Source organism: Boleophthalmus pectinirostris, unplaced genomic scaffold, assembly GCF_026225935.1.
Source record: "Boleophthalmus pectinirostris isolate CB_2022bp ecotype Guang Dong unplaced genomic scaffold, ASM2622593v1 HiC_scaffold_15, whole genome shotgun sequence".
In the NCBI taxonomy this organism is placed as follows: domain Eukaryota; kingdom Metazoa; phylum Chordata; class Actinopteri; order Gobiiformes; family Gobiidae; genus Boleophthalmus; species Boleophthalmus pectinirostris.
The window spans coordinates 23,233,942-23,252,696 of record NW_026571070.1 but is presented as its reverse complement, the minus strand read 5'-3'; the positions used below and the strand labels follow the sequence as shown (position 1 = coordinate 23,252,696).

The following is an 18,755-nucleotide window of genomic DNA, read 5'->3' as shown; positions in this document are numbered from 1 at the left end:
GGTGTAATATAAGATACAGTGATGATGAAGCCAAGACAAGAAGCCAGGTGTCATTGAGCACACTGTAAATTGTTGAGAGGAGTAATGCATAGAGAAGAAGTGCAGAGGGAAGAGGTCAAATAACTTCCCCCATGATCATTCATAAAGCCAGACCCCACACATGTGCTGGATGTAACAGGTTCATCCTGAGATTTACTGCTCACTCTACAGGCATGAGTTAGCAAATAATTGCCAGTCAAGGGACGAGGTAGCTTATAATATGCAATGGGAATTTTAATCTTCACTTTTAATAAGCTTTTGACCTTCTTGCGTCTGCAGCCTATAATTAGAAATTCTGGCTGGGCCAGATTGACAGAATACTGTGTCTAAGGAGGTAAAACCTTGCGCAACTGCGGTCAGCAGACCTTCTAAATCACAGCCGCATGAGATATGTTTAATCTAACAAATTGGTTTTTGTTTCTACTCCTTCTTTTATTCTTTCGAGTCATGGGTTTTGTGAATAAAGTAAGTGATGTCATCGTCTCATCCTTTTAAGAAAGGCTGTGGACCATATTTTCTACAGGAGGCAGAACCAGGAGCTAATGGTCTCTCCTCCCACAACCAAATCAAACTGTGTCCTTATCTTTCTTTTCTTTAAATAATAACAAAGTGTTTAGCAAAAACCCAGAGTAAAGAATCTACAATGACTTTTGTCTCTCATTCCTACTGAAACTCTCTTGTTCGGGCCTTTGCATCTGTCAGGCAGCACTAAATTTAGCGGCGGGCGTTTATTTACTTTGTGTCCTTGTTAGTGTGTCCTTGCTAAATGAAGGCAAACGGCACTGTCACCATCCAGAGGACAGAAGCAGGTGATGGATAACGCCTCCCTGTGCATGTGTGCGTGAGCTCCGCATATGGACTTACAGACTCTAATCCTCTGTGATACAGGTACAGTACAGGAAGCTCAGCCGTCATTGTGGCATGGCTTTGAACTGCAGTCATACAGGTATTTGAGTCTGCAGCCTGCGTGGAGGTATTCAAACCCTTTGTGCCGAAGTAGTGTTTGCGCCTTTGCTGTTGTAGTGTGCCGGAGCAGTGTGCGTATGGATCAGTGCCTCTGTATGGCATCCCTGCAGCAGCCTCTTGTTCCTTTAACATTCCAGGTACATCCACGGCAGCTCCTTCCTGTCGCTCCCCTTGTGCGGCGCTGATTGACAAGCGTCCGCTCCTCTCAGTCGGGTAATCAATCTGCTAATTGGTGTCGGAGGGTCGGCCGCTGTTGAAGCATACCCCTCTCTTTTCTTTGACTAATTTATCTCTGTCAGAGGCAGGTACATTATAGTAGTTGGGAAAGTTCAGTCTCTGTCTTTTGCTGTGCTTTGTTGGTCTATTTTTGCTGCAATACGAAGCACAAAAGAGTGAAGGTAAATGTTAGCCTTGCGCTGTTTCCATTGGTAACGGCAGCTCAGGAGCTATAGAGGAGGAGAGGAGGTCAGTCGCCGGGTGCAGAATAATTGTCCACAACACTTTATCATAATTCACCACAGCAAGTGCATGGCAGCAGCTGAATGATAATTACCACCTGAAAAACACAATGGGATGAGGAAGACTTTTAGAAATGGGCATTTTAACACAACATGTAAGAAAAGCAGCAGCTAAAGTGGCAGAGAACCCTTGTGGCAGCTCTCCACGTCTGATTGATTTACGGCTGTGTCTTCGAGGGGTTCCAATCAAGGCCTGATTAAACAGCAGTGACACGATGGCCACGGTGTCTGCAGCCCATACAACACAAGATTGATTGCACAAGGGCCGTTTAACCCAGTTTCAACCTCAGAGTCAGTGAGTTCGAGTCGTCAGCCTGTCCAGTGGGAGAGGTGGGATAGTAGCAACAGTGGATTAGGCCCCAGCTCCCCCTGTTGGCCCCCAAAACCATCTGTTGGTTCCTGCTCTGCAAGTCCACTTAGATTTCTACATCATAACAAATATGCGTATGATTTGATGCATATGAATGTCCAGGTAAAAAAAGAATGCACATGTTTTGTTTGTTCTCCTAGAAGAAACATTGTCTTCCATTATCCATTAAATTGTATAATGTTGTCACATATGTAATATAGTTAGACTGTAGACTTAAACAAGTATAAAACAAGTATATGTTGAGAAATATTCATGTAAATATATAATTTTGCATATGTCATTTCTGTCAACAAAACTAAAACTCTGCTTACACCATAGGTCAATTTACTGATATGGAAATGTTTGTGAACTCATAAATGTATATTTTTGAACTGCCTGCAATTTGTAAAGAAGACATGCTGCACTTGGCTCGTAATAGCTTTTAACCATGTTTTCATTTCTCATTCACTGACACATAGTTGTATTTAGAGTGATTTATGCATGTTTGTGTGATGTTTATTTTCCTGAAATCAATACACCATTGCTTCCTGTTAATCCGGATCCCCGTTGTACACTCACTGCTCCACTAAATTTTTTTTTTCTTAATTGGTGATACACATAGAATGCACCACCGCCATGTAGCCATTTAGGCAAAAAATGAAAATCTACTGTGTAGCCCCGTGAACTGTAAGGCTGTCCTCTACTAGAGGCCTGGGAGCTTGAGAGTTCTGCGCAGTATCTTTGCTGTTCCCAGTACTGCACTTTTCTGGACTGAGATGTCCTTTGTTTTTCCCAGTATCTGTTGTAGCCACTCTTCCAATCTGGGGGTTATGGCCCCAAGTGTTCACCACAGGCACCACTGATGCCTTTACTTTCCAGGCTTTCTCCAACTCCTCCTTGAGCCCCTGGTATTTCTCTAGTTTCTCATGTTCCTTTTTCCTGATATTACCATCGCGTAAGAAAATGTATGTATATGTATGTGTGTGTGTGTGTGTGTATATATATATATATATATATATATATATATATATATATATATATATATATATATATATATACACACACACACACACACACACACATATATATACATATACATATACATACATTTTCTTTTTGTCTGTAGTACACTTATCTACAAGTGTGGATGTGTGAAGAGATAGCATAGAGGATATTATGTCTAGCCGCAGGAGATGCTCTTGCATAGTCCTGGCTGCCTGTACATTCCCTGTGACAAAAGCACAGTGATCAAACCCTCATTTTACTTCTCCCTTTTTTCGATTTTCATGATGCACTTGCTGCTCTTTAAGTGCTTCAAGCACCACAGCACTTTCTCCTCTGTTAACAACCACTACCCTTTTAACAATGACAGAACTATCAAAAAGTCTTTTTATGCAAAACTCCTCCTGAAATTGATCTGCTTCAATTACAAGCACTTATATGCCTTTATAGTGCTTATATTACTGCTCTAATGCATTTTCAATGTTAAAATGAGTTTAACATAGTCCAGGGAGCATCAAGAGCTAAAGAATATTGTAGCAATTGTTTTTTGTTTTAAAAAAAATTCAATTACAATAATCACAATCACACATAGGGAAAGTGAGAGCTGTGGAAACAACGAAACAACACTGATAGTTGGGGAATGGCCAGTATTCTGGTTAGTGAACTACTCTATTCTTATTACCTTTTTGTGTGGTGACAAAAATGTATGGACTCGAAATACTTAATTGGACAAAAGAAACCACAAAGCATGGCTGCACCTTAATTAATGGCAAAACACCTATTTAACATGTATTTCATTACTTGTTTGCTCTTTAAGGTTTGATAAGATTCACTCTAATGAGTTGTCCTGAATGTATTTGAGGAGGAAGTGAAGGTGCTTAGACATCAAAGGATTGGGGTGATCTTCTGATGGCAAAGGTCACGACCAATGTCACAGGGACAGATAACTTCATCAGTCGATGAGCAGCGCAGCTAACTGCAGCGGCCTGTTGTTTATCACTATCACCTTATTACAACTCAAACACTCCACAATTTCGGACAATACAAGTCTAAAGATGATTAAAGCCATATTATAAAGCCTATCTGTTGCTTGTCACCCAGAGTGTCTGGGAGGGATATTATCTGTAAGAAACAACATGGACAGGTAAATTCAACACATTTTTGAGTGCTGAGCTCCAGTCTAGTCTGAGCTCTCTCCACAATGTAGCGGCAGGGTGAGCTTTTACACACCGGTCTGTTACTTTTCAGGGAACTGCGCAAGCACAGGATGTGGGGCTGCAGAAGACCTTCCCAACATGCTGGCAGATGACCTTTTGAAGTCAAAAAATGAATGGAAAATGTTCAACATCAGCAAAGAAAAAGAAAAGAAATTATATAAATATACAAAATGTGACAGGAAAGTACCATGATATCAAGATGCATTCTTTTAGCAACTTATTTGCTTTACAAGACAAGTCTGATCATAATATTAATGTAATCCTTTTTTATCAACACTCTAATATCTCTCAATGTCTCCTGGATGCCTTTAATGTGATGTCAAAGCTACAAAGCTAGGTTAATCCCGTACTGTGGAACTTTCCATGCAAAGCAAAAACATCACATGGAGACAAAGCAGGTGGCAGACGCCCTAACCAGAAAAGTTGCATAGTGCACCTTTAAGAGCAGTGCTGTGACATGAGGTTAGGACGAAACAAAACAGGATCTCAGACGGGAAACACCCTCTTTAGATCAAAGCATAAACATCAATTTGAGTGGCTCTAAACAATTATCAATAGCTATTACTATTAACTGACTTTGAGTGCCTTATGGTTGGGTATTTGACTCAAGTTTGCCAATTTCTTCCAATTCTGTAGTGTATAAAATGTCCTATATAGCGCTAGTAGAAAATATGAAACTAACTTTAGAGTGTAGACTGGGCTTTCGTGCCGTGGTCCAACAGCTGCAGTCTTCTCTGATCCCTCCTGTGATCCTCAGTGTGCTACAGTCAGGACTCCGCCCTGACTTCTGACGAGGGCCGCTCTCAGGCTGTAAAGATAAAGGAGCAGGAGTTTCCCAGCACAGCAGGGAAGTGGGGATAAGGTCAACGTCAAGTGTGTCGCAAATCAGTCTGCGTGTGCCCAGTGTGACAGTACATAGGTATACACACTCAGATAACGACATAAATATGGTAAAGGGACAGGCCCAGACCTGCCTGCACTCCTGTTTATAAACCCCACCTAAAGCAATCACTCAATATCTCAAAGTTTGAGTTGTCAAAAGTGTTTAGTCAATGGGGTTTGGTTGACAAAACTGAACAACTTGACCTCGAAGACCTTTGAAAACACACACACACACACACACACACATATATATATATATATATATATATATATATATATATATATATATATATATATATATATATATATATATATATATATATATATATACACACACACACACACATATATATATGTAATTTGTTTATGATTTATGATTTGCACAGCTTTAATTACTGCTGTAGTATGGAGGCTTGAGTGTCACTTATATTTACAGCAGATGAGAAAATTACATACATTTATAATACTTAAAACTGAACAGAAGAGCTGGATGGATGAGAATCTACATAGTGCATTTTGCGTCTTGTGATTTCTCTTTTATGCCAAATATTGTAAATTCTATTTGGAGTAATACAAGTTTAAGTTTACTTTCTGAATTCTTTCGACAGTTCACGTGCACCCATCATTACCGAAGTGTCTGTCTGTCTGTCTGTCAGTTTAATAAGGCTGTTTCTGATTACACATCAAAGGAGATTTAACACAGGTCAAAACCCCACATTTTCTCACAAGGGACACAAACAGAAGCTTCTGCCAGTGCACTCACAGCTCCATGTCTAAACAAATCATAAAAATACGCCCAGCAGCTCAGTGCCTTATTGTTTATGATGTTGTTTTATGAAGTTGCCATAAAGATGTTTGATCAGGCCGTGATTCATTTGAAGTTTTTGAAGAAGTCTGAAGGCTGAGTGTTTGTCGGACACAAGGGGAGGAGGGAGGGGACTGAGGTGAGGTGTGTAGAGTGCTGGTGTGTAGACTGGTAGAGCTGCACAATATACCACAATCAAATCAAAATAACAATTTGAGTTGGCACTATTATCAAATTGGATAGTCTTCAATTATTTTGATAATAGAATGTCCTCTGCAAAGATCAAAATATGCTACATAGATTTTTTTTTACTTAGCCCAAATCAAAGGCAAAAGTACAGATAAATCTTTTTAACTAGTTGATAGTGCTTTAAAAATTGTTGGCACATTGCAAGACAGTCAGCTCTCATTCCAACGCATCATATATGCCCTTTATGTATAAACATGCATTCAGACAGACTCAGATGCAGTGGGATTTGGGGCAGACAGAGAAGTTTAAATAAATGCATTGAGGGCAGTGAAAGGAAGTTGATAACATTGCTTTGGCGCTAAGACTCCGACAGAGAATGATGAGCTATGCATTGGTCATGTACAGCCACATATGAAGTAGAACCTTTCCCTGGGACCTAGACACTGGTGGTGGGAAAAATGAAAAGTGAAAACTGATGAATCCTCACCATAGGTGCAGGCACTGGGGTGCAGACTTGCTACATGAGCTGAACCGCTGACCAGGGGAGTGAGAGCAGAGTTTTAAACACGTCTGTGCGCTAATCGGTTGATGCAGAGCTGGATGTGGCAGGGTAGTGGCATGAGCAGGTGACACCTAGAACTGATTGGTTGGTGCTGAACGCAGACGAGCATGGCAGGGCAGCGGCTACAGCACATGGCAGGGGAAACTAGTGCATCCTGGGGAAACACACAGGCAAACTTCATGCAGAAAGGAACTCACAAATGGGTCAATTAGCATCAGTGGTTAAAGTAGTAAAATCTAAGGACAGGCATGTGTACTGTTTCTGCTATTTAATGTATTGCTTTAGTCAGTTGTGAATAGCCAACATTTGTGGACACTGATTTACTGACTGACAGTTGTAAGATGATGTAGATAATGTATCCTTTACTTGCATTTATATATTTCCTGCATTCTATATAATCTAATATGTCTAATTGTGACATAGCTATCTTTTGGGACTGGAGCCTCACTGGGCTTCCCCATATAACTATAGCCATAAATTACTCCTCCTACTCCTTTTAGAGCATTGTCAGACTTGAATATTCAATGCTCTTGTTCAATTCTGACCATTCAGTTATCTCTGGAAGTTTCTGGTCATATTGATGTTAAAATTAACTTCATCAGCGGCATCAACCATCCGGTATTTACTTTCAGTCTTTACTTTTCAACTTCTACAACAGTAGTAGTAGTGCTACTAAATTTAGATAGGATTGTCATGTGAATCATCAGATTGACAGTTTCTTCAGCAACTTGAACTAAGCCTTTCATAGTTCTGCTCTGCTCAATTAGCTCATCAGGTAAAATGACCGCTGAGTCTTCCTGGTATAAGCACTGGTCATTGCAGTTCCGGGCATTAAATTTATTGCTTCACTCATTTTGAAAAACCATCTTGCATCGGCCGACAAAGATCGGAGTCCGTCCAGAGCCACAACTCACATGAGCTACTGTCACTTCTCTCCGGCTTTCCTGTTCCTTCTGAGCAATAACTTTGATCAGTGGCTGCAATTTCCTGGATTGGTAAGTTTAAATAAAGCAGAAAAAAGAGATAGCCTGCAATGGAACTGATTGCTATCGGAGGATGATTTAAGGCTTTCTATGTGGAGTGGCAAATTGTGTCAGCGGCTAATTATGTAATCACTTATTTTTTAATACATTCTGAGCCATCATGACAATCAAACTTGGGAACTGGTCTAGATAGATAAGTAAACTTGATTATGGTGTGTGTTAGGTATCATTAGCCTTAAATGTTAACATATTAGCATATATATGCAGGTGGTTGGAGGAGCTGGCATAGGGGTTGATGGAGTTTCTCGACTGTTTGTTGTGTTCCAGCGTCTTTATTCCGTGGTTAGAAAAATTATAAGCACCGTTTTGGCTGCCCGGGGTGAAATGGCATGCACTCTGAACACTAAGGGCTCATTAGACAGATACCATCAGTGCCCTCCACTTGGTTTAATAAACTTTGGAGTTCAAGTTGAAGCAGATTACTCACCTTCAAGAAGTGCGTTTCCAACCAGTGGTGAGATTTTAGTCAATGAACTGTTTTTGAGTCATTGTGTACAGATACCATTGAACTGCTGTTGAAACTGGTGTGTCTCAAATGAAAAGGTCACAAGACAGTAAAGTTTGTTTTCACCATAGACTGTATATCATATATATGGTTTTCAACTAAGCCTGAAAAAAATCACTTCTAATTGAGATTATTATAGAAAAGGTTCTTGATTTGAGTTCTTTACATTCTCTGTCAGGTTGACTCCCATTGAAATCAGGATTAGGGAAAAAGTCAGATGAATACTTCATGGTAATTGGGTGAAGCATCAGAGCAAGCAGAGAAATTACAGTTCATCCCAATCAGTACATGCCCTTTCAAATGTACATCTAATGAGTCAGGTTAACATCCAGTGTTGTTAGTTGGGCTTTCACAGTCCAGTCTATCATTGCTGCTACTTTCTTCTTATATGAGCTTAGTACTTCCACCACCATTCCACACTGAAGGCCACCTTACCTCACTGCTCTCACTGTTCAAAGATAATGAAGCATTTAAAAGCTGAATGAATGTGTTTTGTAATATGCTGCTTGTCAGTTGACCTGAACCAATCCCTTTTCCATGACCCAGACTATGATGGTGTTCCCAGTGACCAGCTCTGAATCACCTGTATCTTTGTCCCCCCACCCACCCAGCCTTCTCTCTCACCACTCATTCACCTCCTTCCTCCTCAGCCCCTCCCACCGCCTGTGCACTCCGCGGTGGTTTTGCCTGTCTAGCCTCAGCGTTTAATGTTTAAGTATTGGGAGCGGCTGAAGAGTGCAAATAAAATGCCTTTAGAGACTCCGGGGCACGCTGAGGGCTGTGATTCCACTGTATACTGTATTGTGAAATTGCCATTGTGCTTGACAGAAAAGGGCCTCAGGGCACCTGAATGTGTCCTGTCTTATTCTGTATGAGCATAAAGCTTGTATGCGTGCAGCTGAGATAACCATTTAAAGACAGGTTGTTCAAACTACATTACAAGAACAAAAAGGGGACACTTGGGCACGGATCAGAAGGCAACATGTCCGTGCTATAAACGTGTTTGCCAGGATAAAAGTTTCAATACAGACCCCACCTGTAAGAAAAAAAATCTCAATGGCTTGTGGGAAACCCTATTTGCAGCAAGGGAAAACAACCAAGAAAGCCTGACACTACTTATATGTTTGTGCGTGATTATTCTGTAGACCTAATCCGTCTAACAATGTTACAAAACTTTCAGACAGGAGGAGGCATTAACGCAGTAATTGGGGGGACTTAGCTCGGAAAACTCCAGCACTTATAGTTGCATCTCACTGCGCACGATTCAGGACTGAATAAAGAAATCTAACGTGGGCGTGGAATCAGTCTGATAGTCAACAAACAGTATTATTTCATATCTTTAATGGTCAGGAGTCAGACAGTGTTCAAACAAAGTGGTTTATGTTTTGGAGATTTACAAAAGCAAGCACTAGTGGTCCCTAAATTTGAAAAGGATATGTAAAAGACCACGAAACGGATGACTCACTGGCCGCTTTCACGCCTCGCACCGGATTAGCCATCACATGCAACAGGCTAACTAGAATATGAATTGTGCAATGCCCCCAATCCCTCCAGAATTATTTCATCAAATCTGCTTCTGTTGTGCTGCGTCATATGCAAAAGGGGGCAGGAATAGAAAAGCTTTATGTAAAATTAAAAAAACAACTGGAAACTATTGGATATTTAGATCTGTAAATGTGGATTTAAAAATGTAGTAAACTCACATCACTCATAGAAAACAAAACAACAGATGGTACATTTTTTCCACCGATACGAATATCCAATATTTGCGTTGCTGTTGTGGCTGATAACTGAAATTTGCTGATACCAATATCAATATTTTAAAATCCAAAGATAAGTATACAAATTAAGTTTTTCTTTTGTAAAAATTAAAACAAAATATATTTCTATGGCTATATGTTGTACTTTTTCTGATGATTGTGTAAATATAGAGACATCGCTTTAGTGTAATTTATCTATTCTTTTCTATTTGAACTTAAATAGATCAGTATGAACTATTTGCCTGATATATAAAGACATTTTGACAATTCCGATATATGAAAACATCACCATGGTGGTCAGGTTGGACTGATGGTGCAGACTCATCCATCAGAGTCACAAAGTAGTAGGAAATAGCTGTCATCTACAATATGGGATGTAATTTCATAACGAAAGCAACTTTCAATAATCACTTTTATTAAAACTTAATGATTGTTAATTGGCCAGTTATGACAAGTGTGCAAGATTCTTTGAAATAGTGAAAAGATTAATAAATTATTATTGTCATAATCAAATGCAAATGAGCTTACATACTTACATATATACAAACTTGAGTGAAAAATGTTCCTGCCTATCGCTAACACGCAGTATTTACATTAGTGCTAAATGTTCACCACTAGGTTAAGTTCAAAAAATCCATTGTGCTAATAATAAGCTCATGTAAGTATTTAATTCCACACTAGAGTGACTTGACAACACTTTGATTAATTGTGTAAACTGTCTGCTGTGATTTCCATTGCCTTGAGTGTCAATCTCCACCCACCTGGCACTGAAGGAGGCCAAAACCAAACAATCTAGTGTAATGTTTGCCAACGCGCTTTGCCCCGGGTCTGGTGATAGATGGCTGGGTACTTCACATGAGGAACCAAGTTCAGATCCTGCTGGTCACATCAACACGCCTTCTTCAATTAATCACACATTTTATTGCAATGCATTTTTCATCCTGCTACATTTAGTTGGCTCTTGTGATGATGTTTAGGTTGCATACTGTGGATTGTGGAGGGGACAGCAGTTGCTAACCCCTCTCTCCTTTGTGGTCAGCTGTGGTCTGGAGGTGTTGCGTGGTACCTGGGAGAGGTGACACCTGAACCAGGGATGTGACCTGAAGGCCAAACAGGACATCTCACCCTGTCGGAGCAACATTTGGAGAATCTCTATGACATTTAGCAAAAAAATTTGGAAATCTATCACAATGGCACAAAATGTTTCAAATTTCAGTTATCAAATAGTTTCATTTCTTGATCACTGGTTTTGCAGGGATTACCTAAATGTATGGTTATATTTCTATACTATATGATTTCAACAAAAGGTCTTTCATTATAAGAAATACTTTTGAAACTATTCTCCATTTCATAATGTTCCCTCATCCAAACCATAACCAGTGTTACATTTCATTCTCTTATGCAAAGATTTTTTATGTAGCATGTGATTTGATTATGCCTTAAAGATGGATTTTGTTTAGATCTTTTAGCGGTGAATCTTCTGATTTTCAGTGTTTCAGTACTGTTTGCATATCTTTTACAAATCCTCAAACATTTAATATGGTTGACTTTTCTTTGCTCTCCCCAGCCCCATTACAGTAGTTCCACACATTGAACACTACACAAACTGTCAGTCAGGGTGAACCTTAATAGGAGCAGAGCCACACCAAAAGGCTGAGACTTCTTCACTCCAGTGCACCTGTACCACACTGTCAGCAGGCACCCCCTCTTCCTGTAATTATACGGCACGTCCTTTGTTATCCAACAAATAAAGTTGCCATTCTCAAACATCTCAGACAAGCTCTTGTTTGAGGCTTAGTGGGTGTACAAAGTGGGCCAGTTGGCAATCAACACCATGCTTAGTTGAACCTAATTAGACCCAGTCAAAGAAATATTTAAGTGTATGGTGAGTGAAATATGATTATTCAAAAGAGTTGTTAGTTTGTTGATAGGTGTACAGCCACAACTTCTGTTGCAGGTGATGTAATGTAATGGGAATGTTGTCTAATTTTGCATGATTTGCATTATACACACAACACATGAATTGGCAAAGTGGTTATTGCTATTACTCTTCCACGGATTTGGATTGTTCCATTTTTGGTCACTTTAATATCTGTGGTAGACCTCAAAGAGTAATACAATAAAATTTGTTAGTATTTATTTATAGTTCACACACTCACTTCAGATGTCATTGCAGTCCTGGGCATTTACGTTATTACGACTATGAAAAGCTGAGGGTTCTCTTTTAACAAACTCAGTGCCCGTTTACGCACAAACAACAGGTTCTAATACAAGAGGGGAAAAAAATGGCTCTACGGTGCCTCATTACGTATACGCATTACGCACCATCTGTATCAATTACAGTGTGGTAAAGTTGAAAAAATGTTTAAAAACCAAGATTCATCCGTTTTTTTTTTAATGTAATCGGAGTAACGTGAACGCGTAAAACTAGATGCACAAAAGTACGCACTGTGTAATTTATTTAATTTTATTTTTTTATTTGTCTATTTTAATCTGATGGTTCATTTTATGGCTTTTCCCCTGCTCAATATGCACAGTCACAAAAAGGGATTCTAGCGTTGATGTATAAGAATCAGTACAGGGCGTGCGCAATCATGAGCTGTCTACTTCTCCTGGGAAATGCCCTCAGCGGCAGCGTTATCCCAGATTGGAATCACTTTAGCTAAGTTGAGCGCCTTGGATGGAGCTGTGCGCTGTTCTCCTCTATGTCCTGACTTTACTGTGTAATCTGAAAAAGGGTAGGTAGCGGTAGAAAAAAAATCTACTGTGTATAATTGATGTTTTCCCATGGAACAGCCCCTCCCCTTTGCAACCCTCAGGTGGAAGAAATCTTTTAAGATTTTTTTTTTTTTTTTTTTTTTGTGGGATAACAGGAGGGTTTGTCTAAGCGAACCAATCAAGTCCCTCCCCTGCTATAGATCAGTGCTATAATACAAAGCACTAAAAGCGGTCGTCTCACACAAGCGGCTGCAGCTCGACCAGAGATCCCTTGGCTTTTAATTTCCCTAGACTACTTTTTTGAAACCTCCATTCGATGTGTGCACCTCTATTAGCGTCGCTTCTAAGCGTTCATTTCCGCACCTGCCACAGTACAGACCAGGAGCAGGCGAAGTAGAGGAGGAGACAAGGGCATTTGCGCGAGCCGGGAGAGGCACATATACCCACGGCACACGTAGCAGCGGCGACTTATTTTGAGATCTTTATAAAAACATGCTTATGTGGAGCAGACTCGTATTGGTTGGTGTCTTCTGCTTGTCCTTGGTGTCCTCTGCCATGGGATGCGGACCCGGCAGGGGCTACGGCAGGAGAAGACACCCGAAAAAGCTGACACCTCTCGCCTACAAGCAGTTCATCCCCAACGTGGCGGAGAAGACCCTCGGGGCGAGCGGGAGATACGAAGGCAAGATCACGAGAAACTCCGAGCGCTTTAAAGAACTGACTCCCAACTATAACACAGACATCATTTTCAAGGATGAAGAGAACACCGGTGCAGACAGGCTCATGACCCAGGTAAGGCATCACGCGGCTACATCACTGCTTCCCCATCGCTCCCTCTGCTCCTTGTCACTGTGGTGCGCACCTAAAGCTCAACTGTGCTCATTGCCTTTGAAAAGCACCATAGGATTTTCCCCCTCAATCTGGGAGCAGAAATGGAGCTGGAGAAGTGATGTGCACACGGACAGTCAGGACACTCGGCCTTCATGGTTGTGACAGTAGATTTAAAATATTAATGGAGCCTCTCTGCGTATCTATATTTGTATCGTTGTGAGGCTGTTTGCTTGCTGTGTTGCGCTGCAGCATTTATTGATTAAAGCAGCTTTTAGTGAAGCCTAGGTGTGATCCATTTCTTATGCTTTTTCTTATGGCATTTCTGTGAAATTCTATACCAGCTGCTTTTAAGGCAGCATCGTTGTGCACAGAGAGATGGCTGCAGGATGTCTCTCCAGCATGACTTTTAGCACTCAGATGTTGGTGAATTATTCACGCGCTTGGGTGATATTGGCTCAGTAAGAATAAAATGTTTCAGCTGGATGCTGCTGGTATGGTATGGCTTTGTGGTGGTAAAGGTGCGCTCAGGAAACCCTGAACCTGGCACCAAGCGCCGATGAAATATTCACTGTGTGTGCGACGTCTGCGTCCCTCAGAGTCCTATCTCCCCATTCAGCGATAGGGGCAGAGAACTACAGTTCCTTTAAGGCAGGAGCACAAGAATTCAGCATTCTAAAAACATTGAGGATGGGTCCTTTGGTTTCACATCTGCACCTGCTAAATTAGTGTTCAGCGCAGGCTCCGCTCGGTTTGAATCCTTTTGGTCGTTTGCAGTACTTGCACTTGTTTCCCATCAAGCATCCGCGGATGTAGCAACCAGGCCGAGTGTGGATTGTACATGAAAGGGCTTTTAGGCAACCCTCACTGCAGGGATCTCGACGCAGTTTGAACTTCTGACCCCTCGCCCCCCTTGGCCAGCGGAGTCCATCAGTTTCGGTAACGCTGATGATTTTGCGCCTATCCAAAGAAATAATATGAGAATACACATCAGATGATGAGTAATTAAGTTAGCACCAGAGTGACGGCTACACTTTTCTGTTAGTTGCATAAGCATTATCACATGTGGACAGTCACGGCCACGTCTTTACGCATGGAGCAGAGCGTTTTACGCACGGTTTTTACGCGCGGATTTGGTGCAACATTTTATTTGTAATTTATGCTGTTGAACTTGTAACTTATAGAGATTTACGAGTAGGCTATAGCCTATTATCTTTTTGGGTGATAAGATTTTTTTCACTGAGCCTAGGGATTAATAAGGAGGGCGCAAATAGTTCATTTGAGAATATATGCCCAATTAACTTTTCTGTTTCTTTTTTCCCTCTTCTTCTTCTTCTTCTTCTTCTTTATTTTTATTTTTTTAGATTTTTTAATGTGTGTCCCATATAAACGGTTTCTCTTGTTGGGAAAACGTGCAGTAGCGTTGAGAGTGTGTGCTGGAGGGTGAATCTGGGCTGTAAGGTTGGTGGCGGATTGCAGGTCACTTTAATGTGGCCCACTCATGTGAAACTCGTGTGAGCTGGCAGCGTGTTTGTCTTGACAGTGACAGGTAGCTGATAAGTGTTTCCTCTAACCAACTCATTTGTGAACAGATTAGCAGGGTAGCTGTTGAACAACTTTAGGCCGAGCACAAAGCCACCAGAGCCAGGACATCCCGCTGCGCTTCACGGTGGTTGAGCAGAATTTGGCTTGATTAGCGGCACACGACCAAATGAATTAATAAAACGGTTCAAGCTCCACGGCTCTTGACTCCGGCTATCCCACTTAAAACCTGGCAAGTTATGGTCTCAGCTTCGTTCACCTCTCTCCACAAGTACCTTCTCCATAGAAGTATTCTGTTAAGTTTGTAAACATTTTGCCTCCAGGACATTCTTATGCACACAGGACAGTGGCATTCTGTGCCTAGTCTAGGACATTTCCCGTCAGCTTTTGAAGCAACACGATTTATGGAGGCGCGTCACGTCTTTGCCGCAGAATAAAAGTTTTCCTCTGTGGGGCGCTCAAAAGCCTCTTTGTCAGGTCTCATCGGACATATTCCTCCAGTGTTAAAATAGTTGTCTTTGAGATGGCAAAGTATCCCCATTTTTGTGGGCAAGAATGCTCTTAAGACCAGATATTCATATCATCTGCATATGAATTATTTACTCAGAGTAAACAAAACCAAACGCACCGGTTCATTTCATGGCCTAATACTAGCCCATAAATTTATCATAGAGTCTTTAACGCCGTGGCGTTGAGAAGGAGAGGACACAGCTCGCACCTTTTCATGCGCAAGCAGCCATACTGTATGTTATAGGCCAGTGAAGCGAATGCAGTGCCTTATCAATATTTCAGAGAGACGTGCCCTCTGACGCTGCCGAGAAATGCAAGCTCACAGCAGATAGGATCCGCCAGTCTCTTCACATTCATGTACTATCACAGGTGTGCACATCGATTTTAACAGTGAAATTTTCTTTTTGGGAAACTTACATTCATTTACCTAATTTAAAGCGCACTGTGAACTTTTGCCTTGAGAGCCGTGCATTAATCAGCGTGTCCTATGTCCTTTTACAGAGATGTAAGGACAAGCTAAACTCGTTGGCCATCTCAGTCATGAACCAGTGGCCCGGCGTAAAGCTGCGGGTTACGGAGGGCTGGGACGAGGACGGACACCACTTTGAAGAGTCTCTTCACTACGAGGGCAGAGCGGTGGACATCACTACGTCCGACCGCGACAAGAGCAAGTACGGCACGCTGTCCAGACTCGCCGTAGAAGCGGGTTTCGACTGGGTTTACTACGAGTCCAAAGCTCACATCCACTGCTCCGTCAAAGCAGGTATGGAGGCAACAGTTGGGGGCATGCGTGAGCAGGTGCAGGGCTCTTACGTACAAAACAATAATCATGTCAGGGATCATGAACACGTTATCTGTGATTTATTAACAGCACAAATAGCCTATTACTGTTTTGTAAAGCCTACACTAACGTGTATATATGAATGCGGTTTCAGTAATACAGTCTGTGGTGCATGAGATGAGACTAAGCCTATTGCATGATGTTACATCGCCCCGTACCGTTTCCTTATGGAATACACCGCACTGATGAAAAAAAAAGTGATAGGGGAAATACTATCTGGGAATTTCTTCATTTGAATATTTGGGACAGCTAAAATGTCAATTTTGGTGAAATTACGTAGATTAAATTAGATGGTGGTTTGTGGGAGCATTCTCTGAAAATTGATATGGCTATAATTCCCTAATTTGTCATTCCACTCACTCTTTGTGAGATCACAGCGGTTGTGTCACTGGGGGTCACTCGACTTTACCAAAAGGATTTGAGTGAACAATGTTGAATCGGCCGGCTCAAATCTGGTTTGCGGTTGTCAGCCTGTTTCATGCTCGGGAATCTCAGGCAGATTAGAAGCAGCAGACCTAGACAGTGGTATGTGGACAGTGCTTCCGAGGCCAAAACGAGTGTCATCAGGAGGCACAACAAAGCGCGCAGACGCGCATTGATGTTGCTGAAGAACGCATTTAAGAGTCCGGGCCCTCATTTAAATTCAAATCTACAACTCGAGAGGCTTGGAAAAGTGGCTTCACTGTGTAAATAGTAGTTGTGAGTAGCCTATTTGTGTGAATTGTCACATGGAGGTTTCTGCACCTGAGTAAATATGGGCAAAGAAGCTGGGAAAGGCGTAAGTGTTCTTTACCAAGAGAAGCGCGGATCCACAAGCTCATTTAGAATGACAATGGCTGCTCTTATTGGGTTTTTTAATTAAGAATAGATGAGCCCAGGCTTTCAGTGCTCTCCCTCTTTCTCTGTGCGTCTCAGACAGCGCGAACCAAGCCAATACGCATTTGGCACTGAGGGAATTTGCATCATTATGCTAAATGCATATGGTCCGCCAAGGTAGTAGACAGGAAATGCAATCACACACCAGGCAGAGCAGTTTGATGGAAATAAATGCGCCAAAAGCAGTTATGAAAGCCACATGTGGCAGGTGTATTGCTGACACCTGATGTGATTCTTTCTCCACAGAGAACTCGGTGGCAGCGAAGTCCGGCGGCTGTTTTCCGGGATCCTCTGCGGTGACACTGGAGGATGGAAGTGAGAGGCTGCTCCATGAGCTGCGGCCCGGTGACCGGGTCCTGGCTGCAGACTCCCGCGGAAACCTTGTGTACACCGACTTCATCATGTTCTTAGACCAGGACTCAAGCACGCGCAGGATGTTCTACGTCATCGAAACCGACTCTGGACAGAAGCTCACGCTGACGGCGGCGCATCTTCTGTTCGTAGGCCACAACTCATCCATGAGCGCAGTGTTCGCCAGTCACGTGCGCCCTGGACAGCGTGTGTTTGTGCTCGACACCACGCGGCAGCGGCTGGAGGCCGTGCGTGTAAAACGGATTTACACTGAGGAGCACGAGGGCTCGTACGCCCCGGTGACAATGCAGGGCACCGTGGTGGTGGACCACGTGTTGTCGTCCTGCTACGCGGTAATACAAGACCACGAGCTGGCACACTGGGCCATGGCGCCTGTCCGGATGGCGCACTGGGTGTCTTCGTGGCTCTGGAGCGCGCGGAGTGGGGCGCAGGGAGACGGGGTGCATTGGTACTCCGAGCTTCTGTTCCACTTAGGAACGTGGCTGTTGGACGGACACGCGCTGCACCCGTTGGGCATGGCCGTGTCCCACAGTTGACTGAGCCGCGGGCTCTGAGGATTGGACAGACTGACAGACAAGGCCCCAGCCGAGTTGGGATATTTATTTCACTGACTTCTCCATGTGTCCCCATCAAAGAATGAATGGAGCCTTAAGAAGTTTTCTTTGAATAATTTATTCTCATGTGAACGAGCTGCTGACAAACTAATGGATTCTGGGAAAAGAAAGAAAGTATGAGCAGCAAATTGTGCATAATCTATTTTTGTATATCTTAAATGCAAAAATAAAAACATAACTGAAATGCGAAATAAAAAGGTAAAGGTGCAAACCTAAGCAGTAGAGGCGCTAACTCTTGACAGGTGTAATGTCCATATGTGCAAATGACTGTTATATTTTGGGGAGAACAAACTTGGTGGGGTTCCATAAATTATATTTTTATACACAGAATTGTAAATTAGATTTTGACAGATCGCTACCGAATCACATTTCGTTTTCTGAAATAGTGTAAGATATAAAAAAAATATATTTTAATTTAAATCCAGTAGATTGATTTGTTTTGTCAGAGAGGGGCAGATATTCTGCCTGATGTCTGAATTGTCTGCTCTTCTGCTCTTCTGTGTTCGTCTTTTGTCAGTTTTGGTTCGCCTCATTGACTGACAATTCAGTGGCAGAAGAGATACGTTTTGGGGTAAATAAATTAATAGCCTAAGTAACTCCTGTAAATGTACTAAAAT

General features: G+C 42.0%; 1 protein-coding gene across 1 annotated transcript; it reads left to right on the top strand.

The window, feature by feature from the left end:
• The first annotated feature begins 13,047 nt into the window (after window positions 1-13,047).
• shha (sonic hedgehog signaling molecule a) lies at window positions 13,048-18,101 on the top strand. Its single transcript, XM_020935699.2, has 3 exons — window positions 13,048-13,347; window positions 15,937-16,198; window positions 17,399-18,101. Exons 1-3 carry the CDS (start codon window positions 13,048-13,050, stop codon window positions 18,058-18,060), a joined length of 1,224 nt encoding a protein of 407 aa, XP_020791358.1. The 3' UTR covers window positions 18,061-18,101.
• The last annotated feature ends 654 nt before the right edge of the window (window positions 18,102-18,755 follow it).

Coding starts and splice junctions, on each gene's coding strand:
- shha (XM_020935699.2), top strand. CDS start 13,048: ATGCTTATGTGGAGCAGACTCGTATTGGTTGGTGTCTTCTGCTTGTCC. Junction 13,348..15,936: donor CAGACAGGCTCATGACCCAG/GTAAGGCATCAC, acceptor GTCCTTTTACAG/AGATGTAAGGACAAGCTAAA. Junction 16,199..17,398: donor CCACTGCTCCGTCAAAGCAG/GTATGGAGGCAA, acceptor CTTTCTCCACAG/AGAACTCGGTGGCAGCGAAG.